A 26,136-nucleotide genomic window follows, 5' to 3' on the forward strand; every position below is an offset into this window, starting at 1 on the left:
GTAGAGATGATGGTCGAAATTCTCGATTTTCAGAAAATGTCAGTTAAAACAAATCTGGAGGTACAGGGAAAAATCCGAAAACACAGAAAGACTCTCTTTTTTTCATATGTTCTCAACAATACAAAATAAATCAGTGTTGCACAAAATAATGCGATTGTATATACGATTCAAATTAATTATATCTTTGACGATACTAATTTTACAACAGCATTTAGATAAGAGGCTTCAAATTAGACCTTTTGTAAATAGTTTTTTGGTAAAAAAATCCATAAATATCTGCTTTTGTGGAAAATTACTGACTGGCTAGTCAGTCGTCTAATTTGGGACGTTTTCAGATTAAGTCGACTAAGATCGAAGTCATTTAAAGTTGATTTATTTGACTTTATTTGACTATATTAATATAGCAAAGTATAACTAAAATCGACTTTAATCATATTTGATTGTATAGTCGTCTAACGTCCCAAATAAGTTGTCTGGTTAAATAGACAACTAAAGTCGACTAGATAGTCGGTTTTAGCTAACAAAATTCATTTTTAGTTGGTTTCAGCTAGTCAGTCAGTCACTTTTCTTCCACACGGGTGCAATTGTATTTTATTTTAAATAATTTAATGTGCTTTTGACTACTTATACAATAAATAAAAAAGAAAGCAATATATAAAATATGCAAATTAAAAAAATAGATTTATGATTTTTTTTAATAATTTTATCGTGTTAATAATTAAAACAATATTAATTAAATCTAACTGAACACTGTGAATATAGCAAACAATTAGCTAACTCACCCAACACCACCATTTCTCCAAATCTACAGTAATATGTTGCCTATGAAGCTGGTTAAAAGTGGTTAAAATAAGGATCACAAGTCAAATTTGTTAATTGTGTTATTGTTATAAATAAGTATACCGTGCAAATAAAGTATTTTTAGTTTTAATGGCTTTTACGATAAATAAATATAAGCATGTCTTTTTTATTGAGATAGTAATTTTACTGAATTCGTTGTTTTGGTAAAGTACTGTCGAACTGTGTCCAATTTAACTTATTTGAAAGCATTGAAATTTAATGAAAATTCCAATTTTTTATCTCCTACCAGCAATGCGAAAAACGTGTAAAATGACAAGTAAGAAATACTACAAAACTTCTCTTTCTGAAATGTATAGACCTTAAAGTGAAAGCAGACTGAATTCTCCTAAAATTTTATTGAAAGGTCATACAAAAAGTGCTGAATAAATATCCAATAAATATATTAGATAACATGGGGGTATAATTATTGAAGTATTGACTTTCCAAAATTAGGATAATTTGTCTTTTTTCGAAGAGAAGGTGTTCTTCACTCTACAAAAGTGAAATTTTTAAAGTGTTGATTTCAAATTCGTAAATAGAAATGTTCACTGAATTTACTAAGAGGAGTTTTATTCTGCTCCGCATGTAGAGTTTTTATTCCCAATGAATTGCAGTAATTTTTTTATTTTTTCACATTTTATTTCAAACCAATGGAGACGCCAAAAATATTTCTGAGAAACAATGTTTTCAATGAATATTTCGGCATACAATAAAACATAATGGAATAATTTTTTGGAGTCCAAAACTGAATTCGTTCCATCATTCGAAACTATTTACTTTGCATTAAGAATAAAATATTAAACATAAAATAATTATAATGGATTATAGAAGTAATGTGTTACTTGGTGAAATTTAAATAGCTATAATATAGTTGGATTGTTATATATACTTTTCAATTATTAAATGTCATAACAACATGCAATTCAACTTACTTGGAAGTAAAGAATAATAGTCCAAATCAATCCCAACACAACTGGGGGTCTCCCATCCACCAAATCTGCTGGATTGATGTTGACTAGTTTTATTCGTTTACTAGCTAAAAACTGTAAAGCTGTATTTGCATTACTAAGAAAATGTGGTCGGCGTAATACTCTGCCCTTCTCCACAGGCTATGAAAAAAAAAAAAAAAAAAAAATATTATTTTCAAATTTTTGGTATAGAATTTTTGTTTTGATGAGAAACAAAAAAAAATTGGACAATTTCACACATTTAATTTGGGTAAAAATGGCATTTGACAAATAAATTCAATTACCAGTTTTTCGCCGGACAAAACTTCTAATAATGCCAACAACTTAGTTCCATCACGCAAATCGTGGATCAAATCATCGATTCGAAGTGGTGGTATTCGTTTGGATAAATGAGAATTGATCCAGTTTACAAAAGTCTTCTTTTGCACTCGTTCTTGCTCCTCTGTAACGAAAATAATTTCAATATAATGATTGACTTTGCTCAAAACTTTGCCATTATTCATGAAAAATACGATTTTTTAAACAAATTCTTCCCGACAATCGTAATTAATGGCAATAAAAGTTTTGTTTCAAGGTTAAAAACATCATTACACCCAGGATTTTATGACCTAATTAGATCAATAAGAAAAATTAGAATTATACTCTAAATAGTGTAGATATGACCGTTAGCCAGCCAACAATAATAATAAATTCTAACACATGATTATTTATTGTATCATTCTAATGACATCATTTTTTCCTATAGGTTAGAATAAGTTTTTACAAATTACGCAAGAGGGTATTTTTCAGATTTAGAGTCCTCAGTAACTTTGTATATTAGAAGTTTATACAGTAAATATTCTTAAATGCAGCTTTTCGTAGATATTCTAATGTTTTTATTATATCAATATTCATTTGAGGTTTCGTGAACTTCACGTTGAAGACTTTGAAAGTAGATCTATAAACTTTGGAAATGATGGTTTCCATGACTTTTATAAACAAAACAATAAAACTAAAAAAAATTGTCCATGATTTAATTGATTTTATGAAACTACGTAAAATAACTGCAAAAATATGTATGGGTCAAAAGTACGGTACTGAAAATGCATAGACGAATGAGTGCTTTTGTGAGAAAAAGATATGGATGAAAAACTATAAAGACTACAAAACGTTTCTCTTTTGAAAAAATTTCAAAGTTGACTCAAGTTTTAAATGTTCATGAAGTATTAAACATAAAGTGTATTTTTTAATGCATTTATCAATAGAAATCCTCAACTAAATCGATTTATTTTGCAGTTTGTTCAATAAATTAAAAAAAAAAAAAGAATTTTGCCTTAAACAGAATGTTTGTTTATTAACATACAATCAACTCGTAGTATGGGTATGGAAAATAGTTCGTAAAAGTCTTTCGTCTATATTAGAAATTCAGTCACCCCAATTTTCTAATACGTTATGAATACGCATATTTATAGAAATATAAGTGTACTAAATAGTATTGTGATTCCGGTATATTGGTACGAAAGGAGATGCTTTGCAACAAGCAGTCTAGTATGCAAATAAGTGAAATATGGATAGTTATTTTACTGTTAGCAAATTGTGAACACAACTTAATACAATTCAATGAACAACTGGATGATATAATATACCTTTTCAAGATATTTATTTCAATAAATTGTTTAGATTCCCATGGGAATGTTTTTATGCTTGTGTTTTTATGTGTGATGACTGCTGACACATGCTATCTTTTTCAGATTGAAAAAATTTCTTCTATATGATATGGAAATTTGCGTTAAAAATAGTGAATTGAAGTTTGTCAAGGTGAAATTAATTCAAATAAAAATCTAGCCATTCACACATATTCATTGGTTCCGTACGTGCTAGATTTGGCAGAAATGACATCACACTTATACATTTAGTAGACAAATGAATGAATGCGCTATAAATTTGGCATAAATACAATACATATACACATAAACACACATTAACGTATACGCACACATATATATATTTGTGCGTCTTCGAGCACAGTGTAAAGTGTAATGCGTAATTTAACCAAATTCTCGAACAGCTGACCACAGTTTTGTTTGTTATGAAAATGTTTGGAAAATCGATACAGATGGCTGATTTTATTGTTGAGAAAAACCCAAACTTTTGGATGATATTAATAAATGGAAATAGATAACATTTTAATAAAATAATAAATGTGATGCACTAGATAAAAGCTCTATATGAATAAAAGTACACAATTCACAAATTACGTCATTTTCAATTTAAAATTTATGCTCATGATGCTACAAAAAAGAAAAAGATTCTCAGGAATGGTGAATATATATTTAAAATTTTGCTGACCCTCATTCGTTAGAAAATTAAAATATAAAAACCGGTTTTCAAGTTCATTCCAGTCAAAAATATCAAGGCAATATTTATGGACATGTGAGCTCATCATCGACAATGATCAATGTGGTAGTATGTTTTCAATTTTAGATCTTTCAAAGTAAATATGTAAATCTGTTTTGCAATTGAAACCACCCTATTATATATACAAGTATATATATATCAATGATAGCTAGTATGAAAAAGTTTTGTTTTTTCAACTATGTAATAATACAATTTATGTTTTTAACCGTCTTTCAGATATTTTGATAGAATTTGAATTATTTTGGTGTATAGTAGAAATTCGTTCTTAATTAATACCTCGTATCTGTCTGATATGGTTATCGTATTGTGAATTACTTCGCTTGAAGTCCATTTTATTTGGACGATCCACCTGAACTGTTTGTGTCTGATATTCGTTGTACCAGTCTGAACTGATACCATCGTTTTCTGATAAAGTCCTATGAGATTCAAAATGCCGATGAATATTTTCGTTGTTTTCGTTGCTACCGGTAACAGGACTAACAATTTGTCGTTCATGTTTCACCATAGCCGCGTCATCGATGTAAACTATTTTTGCAGAATCTACTGAACTTCGATTTTTGCGGGGTTCACTGCCAGCACATTCAAAGAAAATTCTTTCACGCGATGGCGTATAAACATTTTCATCAGACAAAAACACATTTTGTTGGATCGAATCACTTGACGACGATATCGTGGTTGGCGTTCCACTATTTATGAGCCGTATTCGATGTGAATGGTAGGCTGAATCCTCGGTTGGTGTAATTTGTTCGGTTGATGAACTTTTATCTACTAAACAATCCGAGGTTCGTTGCACTTGTGGTGAATGCACATTATCACTTGTGCCAGGGAAACTTATTTCACGAATTGATTTAGTTTTTAACACTTTTTCATAAGTTATAACTCTCTTGATTTTCCTTGGTGCTGGATATATATTGTCGACACTATCAATGGAAGTTCTTTGTGCAGAAATATCTCCAAGGCTTTGATTGGAACCACTTTCTCTTTCAATATGAAGAACATTAATTTTAGATAATGAAGGCGAGTGATCTTTTTGAGTTTCTTTTAGATGAAATTCAATTTTTGGACTTTGTTCAAGTGATTGGCGATCACGTTTTTCCTGTAAACTTTTTTCGAATGCATTTACATTCATTGAAAATGATCCACGATCAATTTTTCCATGATATTCTTGCCTAATGGACGGATTACGAACTTCGCCATAAATTGTTATTCGGCTTTGACATTTTTCTTGATTAGATTGTGTAGATGTGGAAGGTTCTGAATCGCTGGCCCATCTTATCTTACCAATATCTTCAGTGTGTGAATCTTTATTTGATTCCATGTTTTAATATACGTATTTGTATTCGTGTTCGAGTTTATGTTTTTTCTTCCAAAATATAATCATATGCTAGGATATTGAATTTATAATTCATCACTTATATCGATTCAACAAATAAAAAACCACCAATGAAAAAGTACAATATGGAAAACTACAACTCATTATTATCACAAGTTCGATTATTCGATTTTCATTTTATAAATTTGAAATACAATGATATTAACAGCAACAATTGAATGAAGCACGCAGAATGCGTGACATCAAGTGATTTATTCGCGTTTTATTTTTGCGTTGTTAAAAAAATATACGAATGAAGCCATCAAAATTTTACTATGTTTAACAGGCATTCAAGCCGGTCGATTCGAAACTACCTCAAAAATAAATATCGTAATATGTGAATAGCCACATCTTTTTTAGTCATCATTACTGGAACTAAAACACATGTGATACACACAAAACATTTTATATCCACAAAATGTTGCATTTGTATTGTGCTAAATAAACCAAAACATTGTTCATCACGTGTAGATATACAATACATATAAAGCCCCTCTCCAAATTTGAGCGTATTGGCGTGTTAGTGTTCATTGAAACACGCAAACTCATAAGCCAAGGCCAAACCGAGCAAGCATTTCACTAAACTGGAGAATGCTGGGGAACAATATATTTCAATATAATTCATTTTCAACGAATGGCGAACATCTATGTGTGTTTTTGTTGTTATTTTGATAGTTCAAATAAATGGGGCAAACGCAATTTTTGATTCGACTCAATATAAGATAGAAAAAACCAACGTATAAGTTATTACAGTATGTTCAAACGTATTTGTAATGTTTAATTTAAATTATCAGCACTCACATACTAGTGTTTGTGTGTGTTATAGTATATAGTATACTATATACACAATACAACGTAATAATTACGTCATTCTTGTAACGATGAAAGGTTCAATGAAAGTAAATAAAAGGTGTAGAACTCTATATATATACAACAGTCGTATGTGAGCGTGTTCTAGTGCTTGAAGTAAACGAGAAAATGCGCAATAGTTTTGACAGTCAAAACGGTCTCACAGTAAAAACAATAGTTGCTGATTTTAAAAAGAATTTGATACCAAGTTGATTCGACTGAAACTCATTTCAGGTAAGTGGACAGATGAAAGTTTTGAGTCAATCACTAATACACGTGTATTTCTCAAAATAGCATTGAAGTTTTATGGTAATTCTTCAATAAAAAGATTCCTACAATTTTGTGTAGCTACTAAATTTACAGTGAAAATATATTTGGTTGTGGTTGTTGAATGAAACAAGGGAATTGGAAATTATTAGGTGAAATTTGTTGTTAAAAATAATAATTGAATTGTTGTGTTCCCAGCTATTATATATATCTTGAAAATTTGAAAACATATGTATGTGGCTTGGTGAAGACCATTCTAAAGCAACTGCGTGCTTTTCACGTTAGTGTTATTTTTGCGTATAAAGAACCCATTTTAAAATACTTTTGAAGACATTTCATTCATATTGAACTCGCAACGAATAAATTCAAGGGACAAATCGAAGTACTTTTAGTTCACGCGTTAGCATAATTCAAAGGATTTAAATATTTTGTCGTAAAATATAAATTTTTTGGAATATTTTAATAATAACTAATAAGTGATATAAAATTTCCAAAATCCTCTCACCTTGCAATTTTGCAATTGTCATCATCTCAAATTGTGCCAGTTGTTCGTCAACGTAATCTTGTGATTGTCTTTGAATAATTTCGGCTGTTGAAAGTGTATTTTCATCTCCATCATCATAAATAACATATTGACTATGATGTGGATGTTCCAATGGAACGCATATATATTCATATGGTGGAGGTGCTAACTCAAATGGTGATGGTGGCTGCAATGGTCTCACTGAGCTATAGACATATTCTGGTTGATTATTTGTGTTTGAAACTGGACTAAAGGATGGTGCCCGATATGGTCTTGGACCAGAAAATCCCACTGTTAGTGGTGATTGAATGGGTCGGTAACAGTGTTGTGGTTGTGCTGTGGATATTGGTGTTGGTGATCTTGAATGTTGTAAATATGCACCTCTAGTTCCTCTCAAATTTACACCGAATACTGGCGAATTATTTACAAACCTATTGGGTGGTCCCATAGTGTTTCGATTTACATTTGCCGATGAACTGTATAAAAAATCAAACCAAATCACAAACGTATTTTGATACTAAATAGAAATATTAATAGAACAAAAAGAGTAAATTATAATCAAAGAAATCATACCGATGTGGATTATTTTTTTCGTTGCTTGACCATGGCGCTGGCGGTTGATAATATATTGGAGATGGTTGATTGCGATCTTTATAGTGGTTATTTTGATTCTCGGACATTGTTTCGTGAATCTTTTTCCACATTCCCTTGTTTATTATTTTTATGCTATAATCGTAATCGTTTGGTCACTCATTTCTAATCTTTTACAGATTTTGGAGACACTAAAAGTTTTTTTTCATTAATGATGAAGTTTATAATATAATATATTACTAAAATCTGAAAAAAATATTCGAAACTTCGGCCATTTTTCAGTATAAATATAAGCACATGACGAAAAATGAAAAACAAATCACTGAATTTATTTATATTTATGATTAACTTTTTGGTGAAATCAAGGAATATGATTTTTCTGGCAAATTCGTGTCCAATGTGCATGATTTAAATATATATAATTATTCATCGATGAGCATAGACTGTAGTTGGCAACAGCATTTAAAAAAAAATGAAATAACATGGTTATTCTATTCAATGTGATTGTATAATGTAATATATGTGAAATATTGGCGAACATTCGGTGCGCAATTAGACTGAAAATCGTTTATTTTCACGACAAGAAGAAAATATAGAGCCATAATGTAATGCTCCAGTTCTATTTTTAAACATCTTGAGGCAAATATGAGCTTGGGTTTATATTTAAAGATGAGATCAACTGCATTAAACAGGCCGTTGGCCACACATGCCAGACATTCGAATGATGTGATTCAAATTTGCAATTTGTTTCATCTTTTTTAACTTTATAAGAAAAATAAAACCGAGATAGGAAATTCAAGAAATTTTTCAAAGTCTCGGACCAATAAGTCGCCTATAATGTTGACTTAATTCTAGATGAAATACAAAAGAATGAAATGAATATGTATCTCCATGAAGCACAAATAAATCACATCTGAATCTATTTTTGTGCGAAGCGTGTTTTTTGCACCACAGCATACAGCGTAAAAGCCTATGATACATTTTCCGAAACAAGTAATTCACAATATTCACATATATATATGTATATATTTATACAAAGATAGAAAAATTCGTCTATTATAATCAATAATTTACTCAAAACCGCATTAATTTTCACACTTTTTTGAGACATTCACATGTTTTAAGATCAATTCTTCCCAATATTATTTTTGTAATTTATAGTTGAATTTCTCTTGATATTGAGAATTTATGCAGTACTCAGTGTTGCACATTGTAATATTAAAAAATAGTTGAATCAAATGAATCACGAACAAAGACCTCGTTACTAAGTGAATTGCATTTCAATGTGCTAGATAATATTATGTAATCTCGATATTAACCAGACAATTTTTTTACAATTTTACCGGAAATTGATATTTATTGATTTTTAATAAATCCAATAAAAAGTAGTGTACTACCAAAAACCATAAAATAATGTTCCAAAATTAAGGAGATTCTCTCACCTATTTGTTTAAATTTAAATTAAATTAACTTTCGTAGTTTTTTTCTCGAATTTTTCTCTTACTTAAAAAACATAGAGAACTGATTACACGACGGCGATGCAAAGCAAACTGAAATGGATCCCAATTCAATTCTATGAAAACTCTTAATTTCCCTATTTCAACTGTATTTGTAAGTTTATACTTTTCGTTCGTAACGCGCCGATCGTTAAACATTTTTCTATTTTAAGATTCCGTTCGACCGGCTATTTTTGCTTAGTTAACAAAGACTAACAATCCGACGAGCATGAAAAGTTGAACGAATCAAACAACTTTAAAAGAATCATTTTTGTCTACCAAAGGTAAACACCTTTTTTCTCTATCTTAAAAAATAATATCCGTATGTGTTTCGAAGATTGTTTTGATCTTTCTATTCAGCTGTAAATTATAAAATTATTTGTTATGAACGAAATATATTTACAAAAATTATTCCATCAAAATATTTTTAAGGAAATGCATAGTATATTATTGATTTATTTGCGTGACATCAATCGAACCGGCATATAAAAATGATTGGAGAAGAGAATGTGTAGGCTAATGACACCGCTAAACTTGTTGATTTTAACGTTCAAGTTGAATGTTTAAAGCGCATATGGTGATCTTCATTTATTAAACTAGAACAGCATACATTTTTATGTGACTACATTTACAGTTTTCCCATGCCACCTGTAATATTTGAATGTATATATTTACATTTAACGTTCCTTGAATTATTTCGTGTATTTTGATTCATCAATCTGTTGGGTGTCTTATTTGCACCGTGATGTGTTTCATTCATGAAAATTGTAATTTTATTAAACTGATATTAACTGTATTTTTCTCTTTTTAGAAATTCTACTCCCAAATGCTAATTTTGGGTGATATATTTTGTGAAAATATATTTAATATCCCAAGAAAATGAATGAACAAAATAGTCTGAGTGCTGGATTCAGGGATACTATGTATGGCAATGAGTGGACTAAGCTAGAAAATAACAGTAGTTTAACAGAACAACTGGAAAAACTGAACAAAGTACGTGAAAGTATTTACAGCCCGGGGGGGTGGAGCAGTGAAAATGTAAATCAATCATCAAAGTGGCTCGTTGATGTGGATGATCCAACGAAAAATAACATACACAAATATAATAACGAAATGGGAACTAATCGAGGGGTAATTAATTGCATTATAATTGCATTATTCCATTTTCTTATTTTCTGATTGAACTCTAGACCAACTTATGGACTTCATCCCAAATTGCTCCATGCTCTAGTCAAACTGATGTAAAATCCAATGATGGGGATATGAGTATAGCACTTCGTTTGCAAATGGAAACCTTAAATGTAGGTGGGACAAAGCCTACTCCTTATTGCCAAATTCCGAAACAACAACCACAAATAGACTGTTTGCCTCCAACATTTTTCTAATGTTCACACACACATATATAATACACAATATTATCATCAAAAAAAGACTTCATTCTTTTGCAGTAGAGAATGAAATGAACTGGTTTTTATTTTAATCATAACCAGGGTTAACAATACTACAAAACTTAGATTAGTTCCTATATTAAGATTCAATAAAATGTTGTGATCATTAAGATACAAATTAACATATAATTTTCTTTTTGAAAATCAGTTATAAACCCAATTTTGCTCAATAGATGGCGTCACGCAAAACAGACTGTTTATCGGAAGGGATAAAAAAACCTATTGAACTGTCATTTGGACAAGCTAGCTACCTCAAATTCATTGTTGATTTATTTACAACTTGGTTAAATGTTTTTTTTCTCTTGTGAATTCAAATAAAATTCACTGTGTGATAACAAAGTAGTTAAAGTCTTTGTCTCTTCTCTATTGTTGGTGATTTACTTAAAATACATTAAAAGTTGTACTATTCAAATGAATGCGATTAGTCTTTATGTTTCGGCATCTCGATTGCTGTTTAATCAGTCGGATACAGATAATCCGAACTACTCCGATTTGTATCGGTTGATACCATATTTGCGCCAATCATTATCTTGCACGGTATGTGCAAATTTACTAATTGAACCATATACAGCAGAAAATTCCATTTGCCAGCATCATGTGTGTAAGAGATGTATAGGGGGAAGAAAAAACCTGAAACCTACATGTTTAACATGTAAAAACTATCATAATTATCAAGCCAATACTCAATTACGTATTTTGCTTCAGTGCTACAATCAACTATGTAATTATATTCTGGCAACACCCAGTGTGTACAATTCTATGCATAATTATGTTCATGTTGATGCCTTCTCCAATGGAAATAATGAAGCTCAAAATTTGGCTGAATTGATTGATGAGGGCGCGCAGTTTCACGATGATTATAAAAGTAATTCGGTTTTCTATCCATTACTCATTCATTTAATTTTCAATTATGTTCCATTACTTATTGATTAATTTCCATTTTGCCATTCTTTTCTATGTGATCAACTCTAGGTAATTCGGGTTTGGCCAAAGCAAAGATTTCGATATTGCCATGTATTTTCACCACAACTTCGTCAGTGTCATCTAGTCATAATAGTGGCGGGAGCAGTAGCTGCAGCGTTGGCATTACCACCAATGCACTAACCAACAAAACAACGTTTCATTCATCAACAGCGGTCAATGCTCCTTTTATTCATACTACAACATCAAACCAATTGAATTGTTCAACGTCTGCATCCTCATCTTTAACAATGGCATCATCATCGTCTAAAACAAATGATGGCGTTGCCATGATGGTTAATACCAGTCTTGCAAAAACTACACCCATTAAAACAATGTCGAATGGAACTGCACTTTACTCAGTTCTATATACGGGAACCGGAAATAAAATTACAATCAAAAGAAAAACAGATGATAACAATATATTTACAACCGCACGAAACACAATAAGTACGAAAGATGTGTTAAACATGTTGAGTAGAAATCCAACTAAAATCACACAGCATTCACAAATCCAACAGCTTCAGACTCAAAAGCAAGTTAAACCAATGCAACAAATAATTCAAGCGCAACCTCATTTTAAAAGACCAGCAATTACCTTGAAAACAAATAAAACACTCCAAAAACGTAAAGGATGTCGTTGTGGAAATGCAACAGTGAACCCAGGTTTGAAATGAACATTTATCTTATTAATAATGACAGTTAATGTAAAAATAAATAATCAATCTAGGCAAATTGACTTGCTGTGGCCAACGATGTCCGTGCTATGTAGAATCTAAAAGCTGCATTGATTGTAAGTGTCGCGGCTGCAGAAATCCTCATCGTATCGATGGACTCAAGGTACATTGCATTACAAAAACTTACATTTATTTATATTTATTTTATTTAATATAATTTTTATTTACGCAGGTGAGACCACAACTTCCGCAACTAACCTGTTTAGTACAAATGAAGAATCAACCTTTCGAGAAGAGCCACATAGATGTTCCGATAAGTACTGCATGTACACCAACAGTACCCAAAATAAAGCAAGAAATATTGTCAATTCCAAATGTTATTCCCGGAAGTAGTCGTCAAATAATGTCAGCGACCGTAAATCCACAACTTTCTCGAACAAATGAAACCATCGAGTATATTTCCAATGATCTAGATGATAACATTCAGGGTAACTATTACGAAAAATTGTCTTTTCTTTTGATGAATCTTTTCAATAAATGTAATTTTCACAATTTCAGTTGTAAATGTTTATACTACTACACATATGCCCGATATTAGTACAACTTTGCCAACTATTATAATGCAGGATGAACCTTCTATTCTGAATAATTCAGCGCCGACAACAGACTTGGCCTTACACACGCTGCCTTCTGATTCATATTCTCTGATTGGTGAAGATTTGATAAAGCATTCATTTTCCGATGAAGAGTCGTCTGATAATCAAAGCGATGTTGAAATTGACTTATGAGAAAACGATGGCCAATAGCAGAAACAGCTGAAATTACAAGTAAATTCCATCACATTTGTATTTGAATTAAAAACAGAATAAGACTCAAGACATAAAAAAGAAAAATGAATAACCTTTGTATTTCATTGTCCGATTTAATTTTACTTGACATTATCCCATCTAATTTGTAATAAAATCGAATAGTTTCATATCTGTGCTTTTGTGTTTTCACTTAGTAAATAGTAACATTCATACAGTCCAATACTTTTTATTGTATAATATTTATGAAAAAAATCGTTTTGATATGGTGATATTTTTGGCATTAAACAATGCATCAATCTGACATTCATGTTAATAATAATACAGATCACATAGATTTTATTGATTTAAAAATATTCCCCCGACGACACGTACACCTTTGGGCAATTTTTCTCTGCGAATAAACAATAGAACTCTGAATCAGAATATAAGAATTTAAGAATATTATTATTAATTTCTATAGAATAAGAATTCCGATTTTCGGGAAAACGTGCGTTTGGGAAAAAGTATACTTTTAAATACGTATGTTCGGGAAATGTTCCGACATTCATCAGAAAAACGACTTATTCGATAAATGAAAAACAGAATAATGGAGACCCTTAATCGTACCTGCTATTAAGCCGTATGCAGCCTTTGTGCCAACTTTGAGCCTTCGTTTGCTTGAGTGCTTGTTCCACACATGAATCGCAATTGAATTTTTTGTCATTTCAATGGTTTGGTTCAATTTATCAACGTCGAAAAATAAATCCCATTTTGGCCAAGGTACCTACAAAACAAAATTACCAGGCCAACATTGAGTGGCATATTTTGCTTAAATGCTACAAAATAGTAGTATATTACTAGGAAGTATTTATCTATTCCCACTTACAGCATAGAAAGTATTAGGGGCGTAGACTTTAAATCCTAGACATTTTTGAGGGCTCATTTTAAGTGGTTCATCAACGTGGCAAATTTTCTTAAGCGTTCTGGTAATTACTCCAGGGCCATTAAATCTTTTTTTTAAATTAATTCATTAATTATTAGTTAATTAAAATTAGATTTTTAAAAAACTTTTTTAATTACCCCCAATCATTGTAGCGAAAATTTTCATAAAATTCTCTATAAAAAAAAAAAAAAAAAAGATAAATATATAATGCAAGCTTTTCAAAGATGTTGTGTAAAATTTCTAGGGAGCTTATATGTTTGAATGGATGCTACGGGGTTGAATATAGGTATACTTGAGTAAATGTGTAATTGAATATATTTTTTCCAAGTTTTTTTTTCAATGAGTAAAACAAAATGATATTCAAAAATCCTGTTGACAATCATTTATATAATAAATACTATTTATTAAATAGTATATATATTGAATACCTCACACACATATCAGCGATTTCATGTCCTATTCCATCATGCTAAAAGTAAAGAAATGCCATTTTATAAAGTATCTTATAAAAATTCATTATAATACCTCTAATTGATCAGAATTAAGAAAAATAAAATATAAATTATTTTTTATATAATACCTCAAAGTTAATCACGCCAGCCGCAACAAAATTCTCAGATTCAGCGCCCGCATAATTTGCGTTCATGTTTTCAATTGTTTTTTGAACAATTACGTCGAGATCGAGATATAAGCCTCCGAATTTATATAATGAAACATACCTTAGAAAATCGGAGACATGCGAGTTTAAATATTCAGAAAAAAATAATTTGTCACTTAAAAACCAATGTTCCAACGGTGTGTTCGCTGCGTAAGTCCATAAATTTATGTTGCGAAAATTTATGTTCGCATATGATTCTAAAGCGGATATAATTGGGGGCCTTGCAGTTGTTTCATTTAAAACACCTATGGGAACCGGAAATAAAATTACAATCAAAAGAAAAACAGATGATAACAATATATTTACAACCTACGGGCGATGCAAACATCACAAATACATCCCAGTTTGGATTTAGTAATGCAGCCGATTCAATTGCACACGCTTGCCTTTGATAAATGTTTCAGCTTTTTATTTTAGCATGTTAAAGTATAAGCTTCCAGTGATTTTTACCTTGCGTTTAAATGCACCAAGTTATTAGTTGAACATGATGTTTCATGAAAAAATATGGTTTTTCCCAGTGTTGGATGCTTGCCTGATTTCATCACGTCCTCAAATTAAAATATATATATATATATATTTAATGAGGATTGGTTGATAATATCATAAAATTATTTGAAATATGCGATTTTCTGACTTACTTCAAAGAAATTAATCGAAGAAATATCAGCACCGACAGATGTCGATTTCAATTTAAAACATTGTTTTGCTTTGCTTGTGTCTGATATAAAAAATGTATATATGATTATGAATCCAAATAATCCCAGTATCAACATAAATAACAATGATCGGCCGGAAATTGGACGAATTCTAACAAACAAATGCATTAAACGCTTCGTAATATAATTATACATTTTTTTAACGTTCTGAAGAAGTAGAAAGATTGATATTCGATACGATTTCTGCAAAGATAAAATACATTTCTTGTCTGGGAATTTCGACGATAAGCTTATAAAATATTGTTTATCACATCTGGAGAAAGTTTGCAATAGTGTTTAAATCTTTTCTAATTTAATCGATATTCTATCACGTTACACCAGTGCTGTGTTTTGTAAATCACATTATTTTTATTACGTTTGCAAATATCATTTTGCAAATATTTTATTTGAACAAAATTAAAAATATTTTGAAGCTTTTACCTATTTTCATTCCTATTCTGCTTCACACCAAAAAAATGGTAATCCAAAGTTCAAAAGATTTCAAATTCTTATTAATAAATTTAATCGATCGGCGTATAAATTACATATAATAAACACTGAAGTATACCTGATGCTAAATAGAAATGCATCCACCGTATATGTCAAATGCACTTTGCTGTCATATGCAGGGCTGTTCAAATTTTTTGCATAAATATATATCTCAAACTGAAACAACTTAATTGCTTTATTCAACGAATTTAATATATTTTAATTGAAATTTTTAATAAAAAAAGTACAAACAATAATATGTAATATGAATTGATATTTTTGTCATTATTCATCCAAATCTATTTTTTATTTGAAATATGTTTTGGAAATGAAATAATATGTGAATAAAATTGCATATTAATATTATCTTTTATGTGTATGCAAAAATAAAAAAAAATATTTTCTAAATTAGTGAATGCTAATTTGATATGGTGTATGTGGTGTTGTATATGTTTCTAGTGGCTCTTAAAATGTATTTATTTAAAACTAAAATTGCATTAAGAAATAGTTTCTAATTTGAATTGAACTTCCATTCCTTTTATTCAAATCAGTTTCGTGATTGTTAGTTTTCAAGGCCATTTAAGTATTTTGTGCACATTATACGATTCATTTGTTTGTTCATAGACATTTTCACATTACCAATAAAAAAATATAATATTCGATTTAGAGTTTTGTAGTCTCGTTCATTAAATACGACACTAATTATAATTATACCACCATGTGAAGATGCATCTTGTAACACATGTGTTACAACTCTGGCTCACAATTGTGATTCCTTTCGTGTTGTTGTTGTAGTAGTTATTTTTTCAGTTTCTCCATTTTCTTGTCCATTTGAAATCGTAGTAATAATGGATTTAATGACAATTGTGTTTGAGCTAGTTTCGGTTGTTTCACTAAAAAATATCAATGCAAAGTTACCCATGTTTCTTATTTTTAAATAGTTAAAATCGTTTAATTTACCCAATCGGAGCTAAATCTTTTAAATTCGATATATTTATGTCTGGCACATCCTTCATTTGAATTGACGAAAGTGTGTTGTTTGCTTGAGTGCTTAAAACGGACAAACGACCTTCAGAATTGAACGATTAAACATTAAAATAGTTTACACTCCCATCAGAAAGTTTAAAATCATAACCATTTTTAAAAAGAAAAGTCGACAAATAACGGTAATTTTACATATAAATACATTTGGGACCCAGAAATAGAATTTTATAAAAATATGACGACGTGAAACAAGCTAATACCTTACTCAAAATTATTATAAGAATTTTGTCAAAACACATGAAAAAACATGTATAATAGTAAATTAACCCCACAATCTCAAAAATAGACCATACTTATCAATTTTTCAATTTCAAATACTTAAATCGTATTGTTTTGAATTTATTTTCCAAAAACTTTTTTCGAGTTTATTTATTAGACTAAGCTCAGTCGTAAATGGCATTTAGACCCAATATTTTTTTTATTGTTTTCTCAAAGCAGTAGGTTATTGACTTTTTTAAATAAACGTTGTCTTATTATTTTATATTTATATAATTCAATATTTGGAGGGTCAAATGCGTTTGTATGTAATATTTTTGATGCAAAAGTCGACTTTTCTCTTAAAAATTGCACAAACTGAGATAAAAGGATTATATCATATCAACATACCCACAATTTCTTCAGTTGTTGTTGCATGAAGTGTTGTCACAGTAGAATTCAAATGATCTCGAACTGAATCAACAGTAATATCACCAATTGAACTGGTGATGGTTACATTTGCGGGTGAAACATCTACACCATTTGTTAGATATTCTCCCAGTTTTGTTTGTTCATCTTTTGTTCCAATCGTTGATATTGATTTTGTTTCTGACTTTCTGTCATCATCTTCGTCATCGTCATCGTCTTCGTCTTCATTCAATATAGAATCGTGTGGCTCAACTTCAATAACACCTTCCGCACGAACGCTTTTCGTAGCTGATAATGAAATACGTTGTAATTCTGAAGAAGACATCATATAGAGGGCTTCTCCGTAGTTAGTGAAGCACAGCGATGTAATCCCACTATATTTATTAAATAAAATTACAATTTTTCAATTCAAATTCATCAAATTATTATTAATTTAATGATGATTTAATGAATTTAAATGAATTTAAATTGAATAATATTTTGAAACGAATGAAGAAATTTATTACTATTTTTAAACAAAACGTCAAAAAATACCTTATATCCTCTCGACGTACAGCTGCTGCATTAATTTGTCGCTTCAATTCCGGAATGGATAATACTAAACAATCGCCAAGATTTGTCAAGCATAGTAGACCAACTTCTGTGTGCATTGCTACATTTGCATCGATTGAAGTGTTATGTGTATTATCACTGATTATATTATGATCATTCGTAGAATCTCCTTTGGAAGGAGTTTTCGTGGGACTGTGTGAGTGAATCAAATTTGGTGGTACAATGCATGAAAATGTGGCAAATGCCATTTTGCGAACACGTGCACCTTCGTGTGCTGTTAATTTATATTTGGTCACCGGTTTAAGTTGCGGTAATGAAAATACCTTGAATTGTTCTTCCTAGATTAGAGAATGAAACAAACAATGAATATTAATGAGTAGATATTATAAATGGACGCGATAAGCAACTTACCGATGCTATAAGCACACGATGCGGGGCAGTACCAGGGCCATGTGAAAGTTCAAGTGGAACGCCAGAATTATCAAAAATTGATATGTTAACGACCGGTGCACGATGTTTAAGCTGAATCGATTTGGCCAATTGGGCTGTTATCATTTTTCGTTGTTCGGATGGTATGTCATTTACAGATTTGGGTGGAATGTTAAGAACGAATACTGACACACAGCTTGAGTTTGTTGCTGACCATAGTGTGGGAGTGGTTGTATGGACTAAAATAATTAAAAGCAAAATGTTAATGAAAATATGAATAAACTATTGAAATCATATTTACTTACTGTTTGCGATAAAAGTTTGAGAAAATGTCAGACACCGAACCAATGAATTCATTGCATCATCTACCGGTCGTGCTTCAATTTGACGTTCGATTGGACGTGTTTCAGCGATTGGTGTTTGTGTTGCACCTGGATTGTTTCTGGTTGATCTTCCTTTTCGTAATCGACGGAATGATTCACGTAGAGTTTTTTTAAATGATTTTCTGCGCGAAAGTGCTTCTCCAGCTCCAGTTAAATCGTTTGGATTCAAAGTACATCGGTGTAAGACGGGAAAATGGTTGAAGTAATCGAACAAAACTAATCCATGAAAAAATATACAAATCACGAAGAAAATATATTGTATTAACAATGGTTTTTTTAAAAATTCTAATTGCTTAATGCGTACGTATGCTAAATAACAGATAAAATTGCTTCACTGATATTTGTAATGCTTTAAATTAAAGAGCTATTTACATACCTAATCCATGTCCGGTTCCGGCAGCAACTAAATTCCAATTCGACTGTAGAGCCACACAAGTTATGGCAGCGGGTGGTAGAACTTGTAAGATTCCAGTAACTTGAAGACCATCTTCAATTGGTGTTATTGGCTCATTAAGCAAATGTGGTTTTATTTTCAGTTGATCATGTCCTTTCCAAATGAAACCATCACGGTCGCTAACCAAATTCATTGTTGTAACTCTCAACGGGCCTTCTTGAGTTTTACAGTTTAAATTAGCGCAAACCTAATTTATAAATGAAAAATATTTTTTTTGAAATTATTTTTTGTAATTAGTTTTTATTATAATTCTTACAATATTTCCTGCTGTTCCGGCAACTATGAGTTGTCCAGATTTCTGACAAAATGCTATCCTTTTGACAGCTAGTCGAGGATCATCAGAATATGGATCGAATAATCCAGATTTGCGGAATGGTGGTTCGGAGTCATCTAGTTTTTCTTGATTATCATGAAGATCTTCGAAGTCATCATCGTCATTTCCAAAGAGAGTTGCTGTTTTGAAATGTAGTAACGGCACAAGAACAACACCAGTACAATCCCAAAATTTTACCGAACCATCTTCGTGACCGGTTAATAATATTTCGTATTCTTTTGTAGCCAAATCTTCGCCTTTTTCAAATAAAGTTCCACCAGTAACTGGCCATTCTAATTCACTGTATTCGATTTCATTTCTCTTTCCCGCTTCAGCTATTTTTTGATATATTTGTCCACTCACTTGAGATACTAAATGATTGCAAGTTACAGCTGATGTGTGCACTGAGTGCAAATATGGTAACTTAATTGGTTTCAATGTTGGATCAGTTAGATCATAGGCACATAGCTCCTCTTCCAGAAGTACAACTAATGCTTGGACTTGACTTGTGCATTCGTCATCAAATGATACGAAAAAGTCGATAACTTTTGATGTAAAATCCAAGCAAATCTTTGAATCATCTGCGCAATGAATAGAGACACATTGTCGATCACCGTATAAAGATCGAGGCATTCCACCCGAAAATATAACAATATCATTTTCATTGCGTTTCCCTTTGACCAATTTATTGATCAATTTGCATGGATCAGGTCCGTATGGTACGAATGCATGGTCCTTTGGTGCGCTTGGATCATCAATTGACCAAGTTGCATATGAACCATCCTCGTGATAGCAAGTAAAATCCTGGCTATCCGCATTAACATATAGCCCAACAATATGCCCCGATGCTATAAAAGAACGAACAACTGTGTTTTCTTCCAAATCCCAAAGCACGCAAAGTTTTCGATTATAGGCAATGAGGATTTGATTGTGATTGTTTGAGAGCTGTTTAATTGATTCAACTGCATTATGTGCTGAGCTGAATGTGTACTCTGGAACTCTATTTTGAAGACAAAAGTGAAAAATTAGAAAAAAATATATTTATATATTAAAAAAATAAAGCCAACTTACTTATCTAGAACGTTGTCCAGAAAAATGATTGGTTCTTTGATTAGAAAAGTCTTTAAATTCAAAAAATAAATGTTTCCCTGTTCGGTCCCAATCCATATCAAGTCTTTTTCGAGAGAGCAGCATAATGATGATATCTTTTTCTTGGTGTCGAACGATAGGCTTTTGATTGGGACCAACATCGCTCCAGCTGGTTCCCATAGGATCAATTGATTTGATGTTGTCAGGGACAAAATACGACCTGTATCTGGAATCCATTCTAGTAATTGTATAATACAGTCAGCTGAAGTGTTTGACTGTGTTAAATGTTGCCCATAAAACTCTACACCAGGACGTCCAAAGACTTTTATTGCCCCCGAATGTGTTCCGATTGCGAATAGTTTTCGCAAAGGATCGTAGGCCATTGCAGATGGTTTGTGTGGAAATCCATGTTGTACTGTCTATAAAAAGATTTGAATATTTCTTCATTAAATATTTGTGACATTCTATCAAGAGTATGAAAAGTATTTTATGTTTTACTTCAAAGTTCTCAGGTAAGAATATTTTTTTGTGTTTAATATAGCTTTTGTTATCTTTATCAGCCTTATATCAACCTAATTGTAATGAATAAATATTTTGTAAACAAAAAACCACGCCCATTGTTTACGTTGATAATTTGAATATACATGTACGAAAGGCAATTTATTTTGGATGATTCTCTTATGATCAGATTATCAATACATATTGCGTAGTATTCGCGTTGACAATTTACTTTTATCTAAATGAAGAAATATTACGAATTGAGCAACAGTATCTCAAAACTTTTTTTTTTGAGTAAATAAGCCGTGATGATAAGATCGGTAGAGGCTATATTCATATCTTATCGGACATTTATGTTCCTTACTCATGAACATGGTTATTTTTTTATTAAGATGTCGAAAGAACTGTTTGAAAATGATAAAATCTATTTTGTACAGTTGAATACGAGTGAGGTATTGCGTATAAGATTACCAATCTATGTATTTTTTTTATTTATGCTCTTCGATTGTATTAAAATCGCAAATATAAAATTTGATTACAAACAAAAGATTGCGAACTATTTAAACATAATTTGAAAGGGGCGATTGTTTCGCAAAAAAAAAATTGAAGGCAAATACTTTCATGTATAAACTTCAATGGTTGGAAATATATGGCTCTGCAGCAAATTGATTCAAGACTGTCTCCCACAATCTTATTCACTTACATATTCATTTTCCATCAGCAATTCAGTTTCCATCTCAATATGACATGTTAAATCAATTTATTTTACCATCACATTCCAAAAACAAAGAAAAATATCTAATTACCTTTTTGTAAGCAAAAAGTTCCTTCTGTAATTTCTGTCGTTCAGCTAAGGGTTGTTGACCTTTTCCGCGGATGAACTTCCACATCTTTGCTTCCCTTTTGTCGATTCAACTAATTGGAAACTTTGAAAAAAATCATTACATATTTTATTGTACCATTTCATATTTTGAAGAATATTTTTGATATAACTTAAATTTTGTTTTGGGAAAGTTCATTTTTTGAAACTTTATTTGAACTTTTATCAATTATGAATTATAATTTTTAGACTTGAAATTATTCCACTTTGACCTACAGAATGTCGTCAAACAAGTTTTTGCTATGTATCTTTTATATGAACTTTGCTCAATATTTCGCGGGTAGTTAATGAAATACTCATTTAATAATAAGAATATAAATGCACGACACACAATTTTGGATAAATTCAATACTACTAGAGTAAAAGTATCTTTGAATTATAAGATAATTATAAGAATAGATAGATCATTTAAAATTGATTCGAAAAACAAAAAAACAATAACTGCCAAGACTGCGATTTCAAATTCAATCTTTGGAATAATTTTTAATTATAATTTTATGTCCGTTGATTCATTCAATTCAGTTCAATTTTCTTGTTTTACAAATAACCGCACCCATTAGTTTGGAATAAACAAAACAGCTATTGCTCTATTACAATTCAAGCAAAACTTTAAAAATGTACAGTTTTTTAATGTTGTTATAGTTCTTTTGCATTATATGTAATATAATGGAAATAAAAATGTACAGAAGAATTACAATAGATATAAAAAAATGAACGGACAACATTTATTAAGAGTTCAAAAAACAATGAGTGAAATGAGCGTCTGTTCAATATAGATTGTATGAATGAGCGAAAAAAGAGCCGAAATTACTCACACATTTGCATATTCATTTTAAGCATTTTACACATAGTTACCACTATATAAACACACAAACGGTGTGACTTATACACCTAATGATGAAATCCAATTCAATGTTGATTGAATAATATGTATATATTTATATACAGTTTTATATATGCATAAAGTTTTTGACAATATATATTATTATATATATATAATTTTTTGAGGCAGAATTCCATATTAAAGAAATAGGAATCTAGAATAATCTTGTACATTTTAACGTATGAATTTCTACATGAAGGAGTTATTAGAATTGTTCATTTTTTCCAACAATGGATTATTTTAATGTTTATAAAATTAAAATTAATTTGGGTAAGTGACCGTCCGATGAATTCAATCAATAACACTTAAACAGCAAACACACATCAACACTTTTACTTACTTTTTGAAGTAACTTCTAAGTAACACACCAAATTTGTATACAGTTTACACTCAACTTGTGTACAATAGAAAGAACTAAACATATCAACCAAATCGTAATAAAAAATCAACCAGTATTATATTTTTATGTATAACATAAATGTAATGAATTATTTGGGAAATAAATAAATTTTGGACGTTAAACAAAATTAAGACGCGAACAAATAACAAAATAAAAATGTACGCAAAGTAACTATGTATTAACTTTTAAGTTGTCAACCATTCACTACTTTGCTTGATGACCGGTGTAGCTTGCTAAGCATAATAAAAAAGAGAGAATCTGGTGTAGCGTCATCATCGCACACATACACATACAGAGGTTAGTGTCTCATTCTTGTTTTTTTTTTATTGAACGAATTGAGTTGCATTTTTATCGATTTAAATTTAAATACGTGTAAGCATTTTATTTGAATTTTCAGGAATGGAAATTATTTATTAATTTAATAAAATTTACTTAGATTTTTTTTCTTTTATGGTGTTATAATTTGTATATCTGTATCTATCTCTTTTTATTATGACTCAATTGGGGTCCGTTCACAGCACTGTCACTGCACCCAACAAAACAAATATAATCATTACATCCATTCTTCCTGTTAAAGAAATGAAACTTTTTGTTGTTGCTTTTAAACAAGTTCTAAGATCTAGTTTATTAAAATTATAATTTTGCGGAAGCATGATTCATTACAGAAATATATAAACTTGTGTAGTTCATTTAAAAATAGATAAAAAACGAAATCATAGCATTTCCCTACATTTTAAGCTAGTCGACGCATTTATAGGAGACTTAATTTTTTATTTTTATTTTTCACAAAATTTATATAAAAGCATTTTTCAACACTATAAACGTTCTATTCTAGGAATATAGAACTATTTTGCGCTGTTATGTGCATGCTATGTATAATTTCTTAACACTTTTATTTTCTAAAAAACAAAAAAAAAAAAAACAAATGAAAATTGATTATAATAAAATTATCTTAGTATTAACTGAATTTAAATTTCTGCCGAAAAAAATCTTTTATAGATTGCGTCACTTTTCATCATAGTATTGATTTTGCAAGTCTAATAATCTAATAGTTTTGATATTACTTCATGAAATAAATATATAAATTGATTGACTCATGTAACTAATCTTTTTTTTGAACGCATCTAAGAGAGTAAACATTTATCCTTGTTTGCATTGGCATTACTAACTCCGCAAGGCACTGTCTGTTGTTGATTGCGTCTGTTTCGATCGTGTGATTCATCCAATTCTTGTATACTACGTGCCAACGCGTGTGCAAGAGCTTCATCTTCAGTCATTCCACCCTGTACCGATTGCAAATGGTTTGATTGATTTGCACTTTGACGATTCATGGCAGCATTCCTGTATATGTAATGAAAATATTCAAAATGGTCATCAACATGGTTTTGATCTCATGATAATTAGTATACAAACTTACGCTAGCAAATTTGATCTTGCCGATTTCGGATTGCATTCATGGTCCGTTGTGTGACGATGTCGTAGGCAAAAATTCAATTTGCATTGACCACATTGAACGGGTATCAATTCTTTTTTCTTACAACCTCTGAAAGAGCATTTATTGTTGAAAATTTTTGTCTTGTCTGATTTGCAATACTGGTCAATGTGCTGTGAAATTGAGATATCGGGAAGAATTCCTCGTGGTGTAGGAACTGGAAGTGAGCATAATGGACACACTGGCACTTGAACGTCTTTTTTGTGAGCTGATGTACATTTATGTTTTTGATAGCTGAAGTGGTCCGAACTGCAATATTGAAATTAAATTTTTCTATTTAGTGTTTGTATACAATATAATTTTGGCCTTGAAATCTTAAAGGTTATTACCATACATTGACATATTGTGTATGGAATTGATTATGTATGTATACTTACCAAAATATCAATAAGCATGCATCACAACTCATTGGAAGGAAATCTGAGGGAACAAAAATATTGACACTTTATCATTTAAATATGTCTTGAGTTTCTTGGCCATTAAATTTTACTATAAGCAACGACTGTTTTCAATTAGTATCATAAATATATTATATTTGTCCTTTCAAACTGAGACAATTAGGTGAGTGAAAATCAATAACATGTTCATAATTTATTTTCATGTTCTGTATGTTTTTTCACGTATAAAGTAGTTATTACATGTATGTTTGTTTCCGTCGTGGTTTTTTTTTTATTTTAAAATTGTATTTATAAATCCATTTGGTTTTAATCATTGAATTACAATAACATACCCAATTTGTTGCAAGATTTTTCCGAGCAATGTCTTCCTAAATGTGGAAACTCCATGATGATAACACAAAATTTTATCTCAAGCTCACGTTTTTTTTTTTTACATAAATATTTATTTTTATCGATTATGAGAAAATAACTAATTTCCTTTCTGCTAATTGAAATTACTCAAATCAAACGATGACTCTGAAAACTGGAATGCTTACTCATGTTTTTTTTTTCCAGCTGTAAGCGAAAGCAATGTCATAGAATCCATTGTTTGACATTTGTATATGAAAATAAGTTATCAAAAATAATGAAGAGGGCGCTGATATACTCATATTTGCTTTCAAAAATTTCAAGAAATTTATGGTTTTTTGTATCTTTTTTTAATATAAAAATATTTCCCGATTCTTTTTGAATTAAC

The 26,136-nt window shown here is 30.5% G+C and overlaps 5 protein-coding genes across 18 annotated transcripts in view; 1 reads left to right on the forward strand and 4 right to left on the reverse strand.

Moving 5' to 3' along the window:
* LOC116346446 (nesprin-1) overlaps window positions 1–9,338 on the reverse strand; it is an 81,550-nt gene extending 72,212 nt beyond the window's left edge. For 2 of the 5 annotated variants that reach the window (XM_031776494.1, XM_031776493.1), the window contains exons 1-6: window positions 9,250–9,338; window positions 7,790–7,998; window positions 7,199–7,692; window positions 2,093–2,250; window positions 1,773–1,949; window positions 783–830 (exon numbers count right to left, since the gene is read on the reverse strand). In XM_031776494.1, coding sequence (XP_031632354.1) covers window positions 783–830; window positions 1,773–1,949; window positions 2,093–2,250; window positions 7,199–7,692; window positions 7,790–7,920 — 1,008 coding nt within the window. In that variant the 5' untranslated portion in view covers window positions 7,921–7,998; window positions 9,250–9,338. Of the gene's footprint in view, window positions 1–782; window positions 831–1,772; window positions 1,950–2,092; window positions 2,251–4,481; window positions 4,967–7,198; window positions 7,693–7,789; window positions 7,999–9,249 lie in introns of those variants that run through there. The other 3 variants (XM_031776496.1, XM_031776497.1, XM_031776495.1) reach the window with 2 other exon arrangements.
* LOC116346451 (E3 ubiquitin-protein ligase MSL2) lies at window positions 6,339–13,368 on the forward strand. Of its 10 annotated transcripts, XM_031776507.1 has the most exons (10): window positions 6,339–6,660; window positions 9,325–9,418; window positions 9,477–9,587; window positions 9,736–9,880; window positions 10,115–10,434; window positions 10,494–11,616; window positions 11,724–12,377; window positions 12,442–12,551; window positions 12,621–12,876; window positions 12,947–13,368. In XM_031776507.1, exons 6-10 carry the CDS (start codon window positions 11,163–11,165, stop codon window positions 13,174–13,176), a joined length of 1,704 nt encoding a protein of 567 aa, XP_031632367.1. In that variant the 5' UTR covers window positions 6,339–6,660; window positions 9,325–9,418; window positions 9,477–9,587; window positions 9,736–9,880; window positions 10,115–10,434; window positions 10,494–11,162; the 3' UTR covers window positions 13,177–13,368. The 10 variants fall into 10 exon arrangements, with proteins under 10 accessions (XP_031632367.1, XP_031632370.1, XP_031632376.1 ...); XM_031776510.1 differs by lacking the exon at window positions 9,736–9,880 and having other exon boundaries at window positions 6,342–6,660; window positions 9,287–9,418; XM_031776506.1 differs by lacking the exon at window positions 9,736–9,880 and having other exon boundaries at window positions 6,343–6,660.
* Window positions 12,640–16,071, reverse strand: LOC116346455 (lactosylceramide 4-alpha-galactosyltransferase-like). The gene is made up of 12 exons (XM_031776525.1): window positions 16,041–16,071; window positions 15,914–15,930; window positions 15,416–15,495; window positions 15,228–15,325; window positions 15,084–15,163; window positions 14,700–15,022; window positions 14,548–14,588; window positions 14,257–14,292; window positions 14,063–14,186; window positions 13,804–13,960; window positions 13,290–13,588; window positions 12,640–13,203 (listed from the first exon to the last, which is right to left on the reverse strand). Exons 2-11 carry the CDS (start codon window positions 15,921–15,923, stop codon window positions 13,542–13,544), a joined length of 996 nt encoding a protein of 331 aa, XP_031632385.1. The 5' UTR covers window positions 15,924–15,930; window positions 16,041–16,071; the 3' UTR covers window positions 12,640–13,203; window positions 13,290–13,541.
* A 395-nt stretch (window positions 16,072–16,466) lies between these two features.
* LOC116346400 (protein lethal(2) giant larvae) lies at window positions 16,467–23,791 on the reverse strand. Its single transcript, XM_031776430.1, has 11 exons — window positions 23,451–23,791; window positions 22,154–22,273; window positions 20,832–21,268; window positions 19,704–20,760; window positions 19,370–19,634; window positions 18,916–19,209; window positions 18,593–18,849; window positions 18,164–18,519; window positions 17,612–18,003; window positions 16,922–17,030; window positions 16,467–16,854 (listed from the first exon to the last, which is right to left on the reverse strand). Exons 2-11 carry the CDS (start codon window positions 22,235–22,237, stop codon window positions 16,722–16,724), a joined length of 3,384 nt encoding a protein of 1,127 aa, XP_031632290.1. The 5' UTR covers window positions 22,238–22,273; window positions 23,451–23,791; the 3' UTR covers window positions 16,467–16,721.
* A 675-nt stretch (window positions 23,792–24,466) lies between these two features.
* On the reverse strand, window positions 24,467–25,954 carry LOC116346402 (AN1-type zinc finger protein 2A). The gene is made up of 4 exons (XM_031776435.1): window positions 25,733–25,954; window positions 25,380–25,422; window positions 24,928–25,251; window positions 24,467–24,851 (listed from the first exon to the last, which is right to left on the reverse strand). Exons 1-4 carry the CDS (start codon window positions 25,785–25,787, stop codon window positions 24,635–24,637), a joined length of 639 nt encoding a protein of 212 aa, XP_031632295.1. The 5' UTR covers window positions 25,788–25,954; the 3' UTR covers window positions 24,467–24,634.
* Window positions 25,955–26,136: the final 182 nt, after the last annotated feature.

The sequence above is a fragment of the Contarinia nasturtii genome, unplaced genomic scaffold, assembly GCF_009176525.2.
Source record: "Contarinia nasturtii isolate CC-2019 unplaced genomic scaffold, AAFC_CNas_1.1 Cnas_scaffold_1500, whole genome shotgun sequence".
Taxonomy (NCBI): Eukaryota; Metazoa; Arthropoda; class Insecta; order Diptera; family Cecidomyiidae; genus Contarinia; species Contarinia nasturtii.

Coding starts and splice junctions, on each gene's coding strand:
- LOC116346451 (XM_031776507.1), top strand. CDS start 11,163: ATGAATGCGATTAGTCTTTATGTTTCGGCATCTCGATTGCTGTTTAAT. Junction 11,617..11,723: donor GTTTCACGATGATTATAAAA/GTAATTCGGTTT, acceptor GATCAACTCTAG/GTAATTCGGGTTTGGCCAAA. Junction 12,877..12,946: donor TCTAGATGATAACATTCAGG/GTAACTATTACG, acceptor TCACAATTTCAG/TTGTAAATGTTTATACTACT.
- LOC116346402 (XM_031776435.1), bottom strand. CDS start 25,787: ATGGAGTTTCCACATTTAGGAAGACATTGCTCGGAAAAATCTTGCAAC. Junction 25,423..25,732: donor AAAATCTTGCAACAAATTGG/GTATGTTATTGT, acceptor TTGTTCCCTCAG/ATTTCCTTCCAATGAGTTGT. Junction 25,252..25,379: donor GCATGCTTATTGATATTTTG/GTAAGTATACAT, acceptor TCAATATTGCAG/TTCGGACCACTTCAGCTATC.
- LOC116346455 (XM_031776525.1), bottom strand. Junction 15,164..15,227: donor TTGGTGCATTTAAACGCAAG/GTAAAAATCACT, acceptor CATTTATCAAAG/GCAAGCGTGTGCAATTGAAT. Junction 13,589..13,803: donor TGCATACGGCTTAATAGCAG/GTACGATTAAGG, acceptor GTTTATTCGCAG/AGAAAAATTGCCCAAAGGTG.
- LOC116346400 (XM_031776430.1), bottom strand. CDS start 22,237: ATGTGGAAGTTCATCCGCGGAAAAGGTCAACAACCCTTAGCTGAACGA. Junction 18,520..18,592: donor ATCGTGTGCTTATAGCATCG/GTAAGTTGCTTA, acceptor TCTCTAATCTAG/GAAGAACAATTCAAGGTATT. Junction 16,855..16,921: donor AAAGATTTAGCTCCGATTGG/GTAAATTAAACG, acceptor GATATTTTTTAG/TGAAACAACCGAAACTAGCT.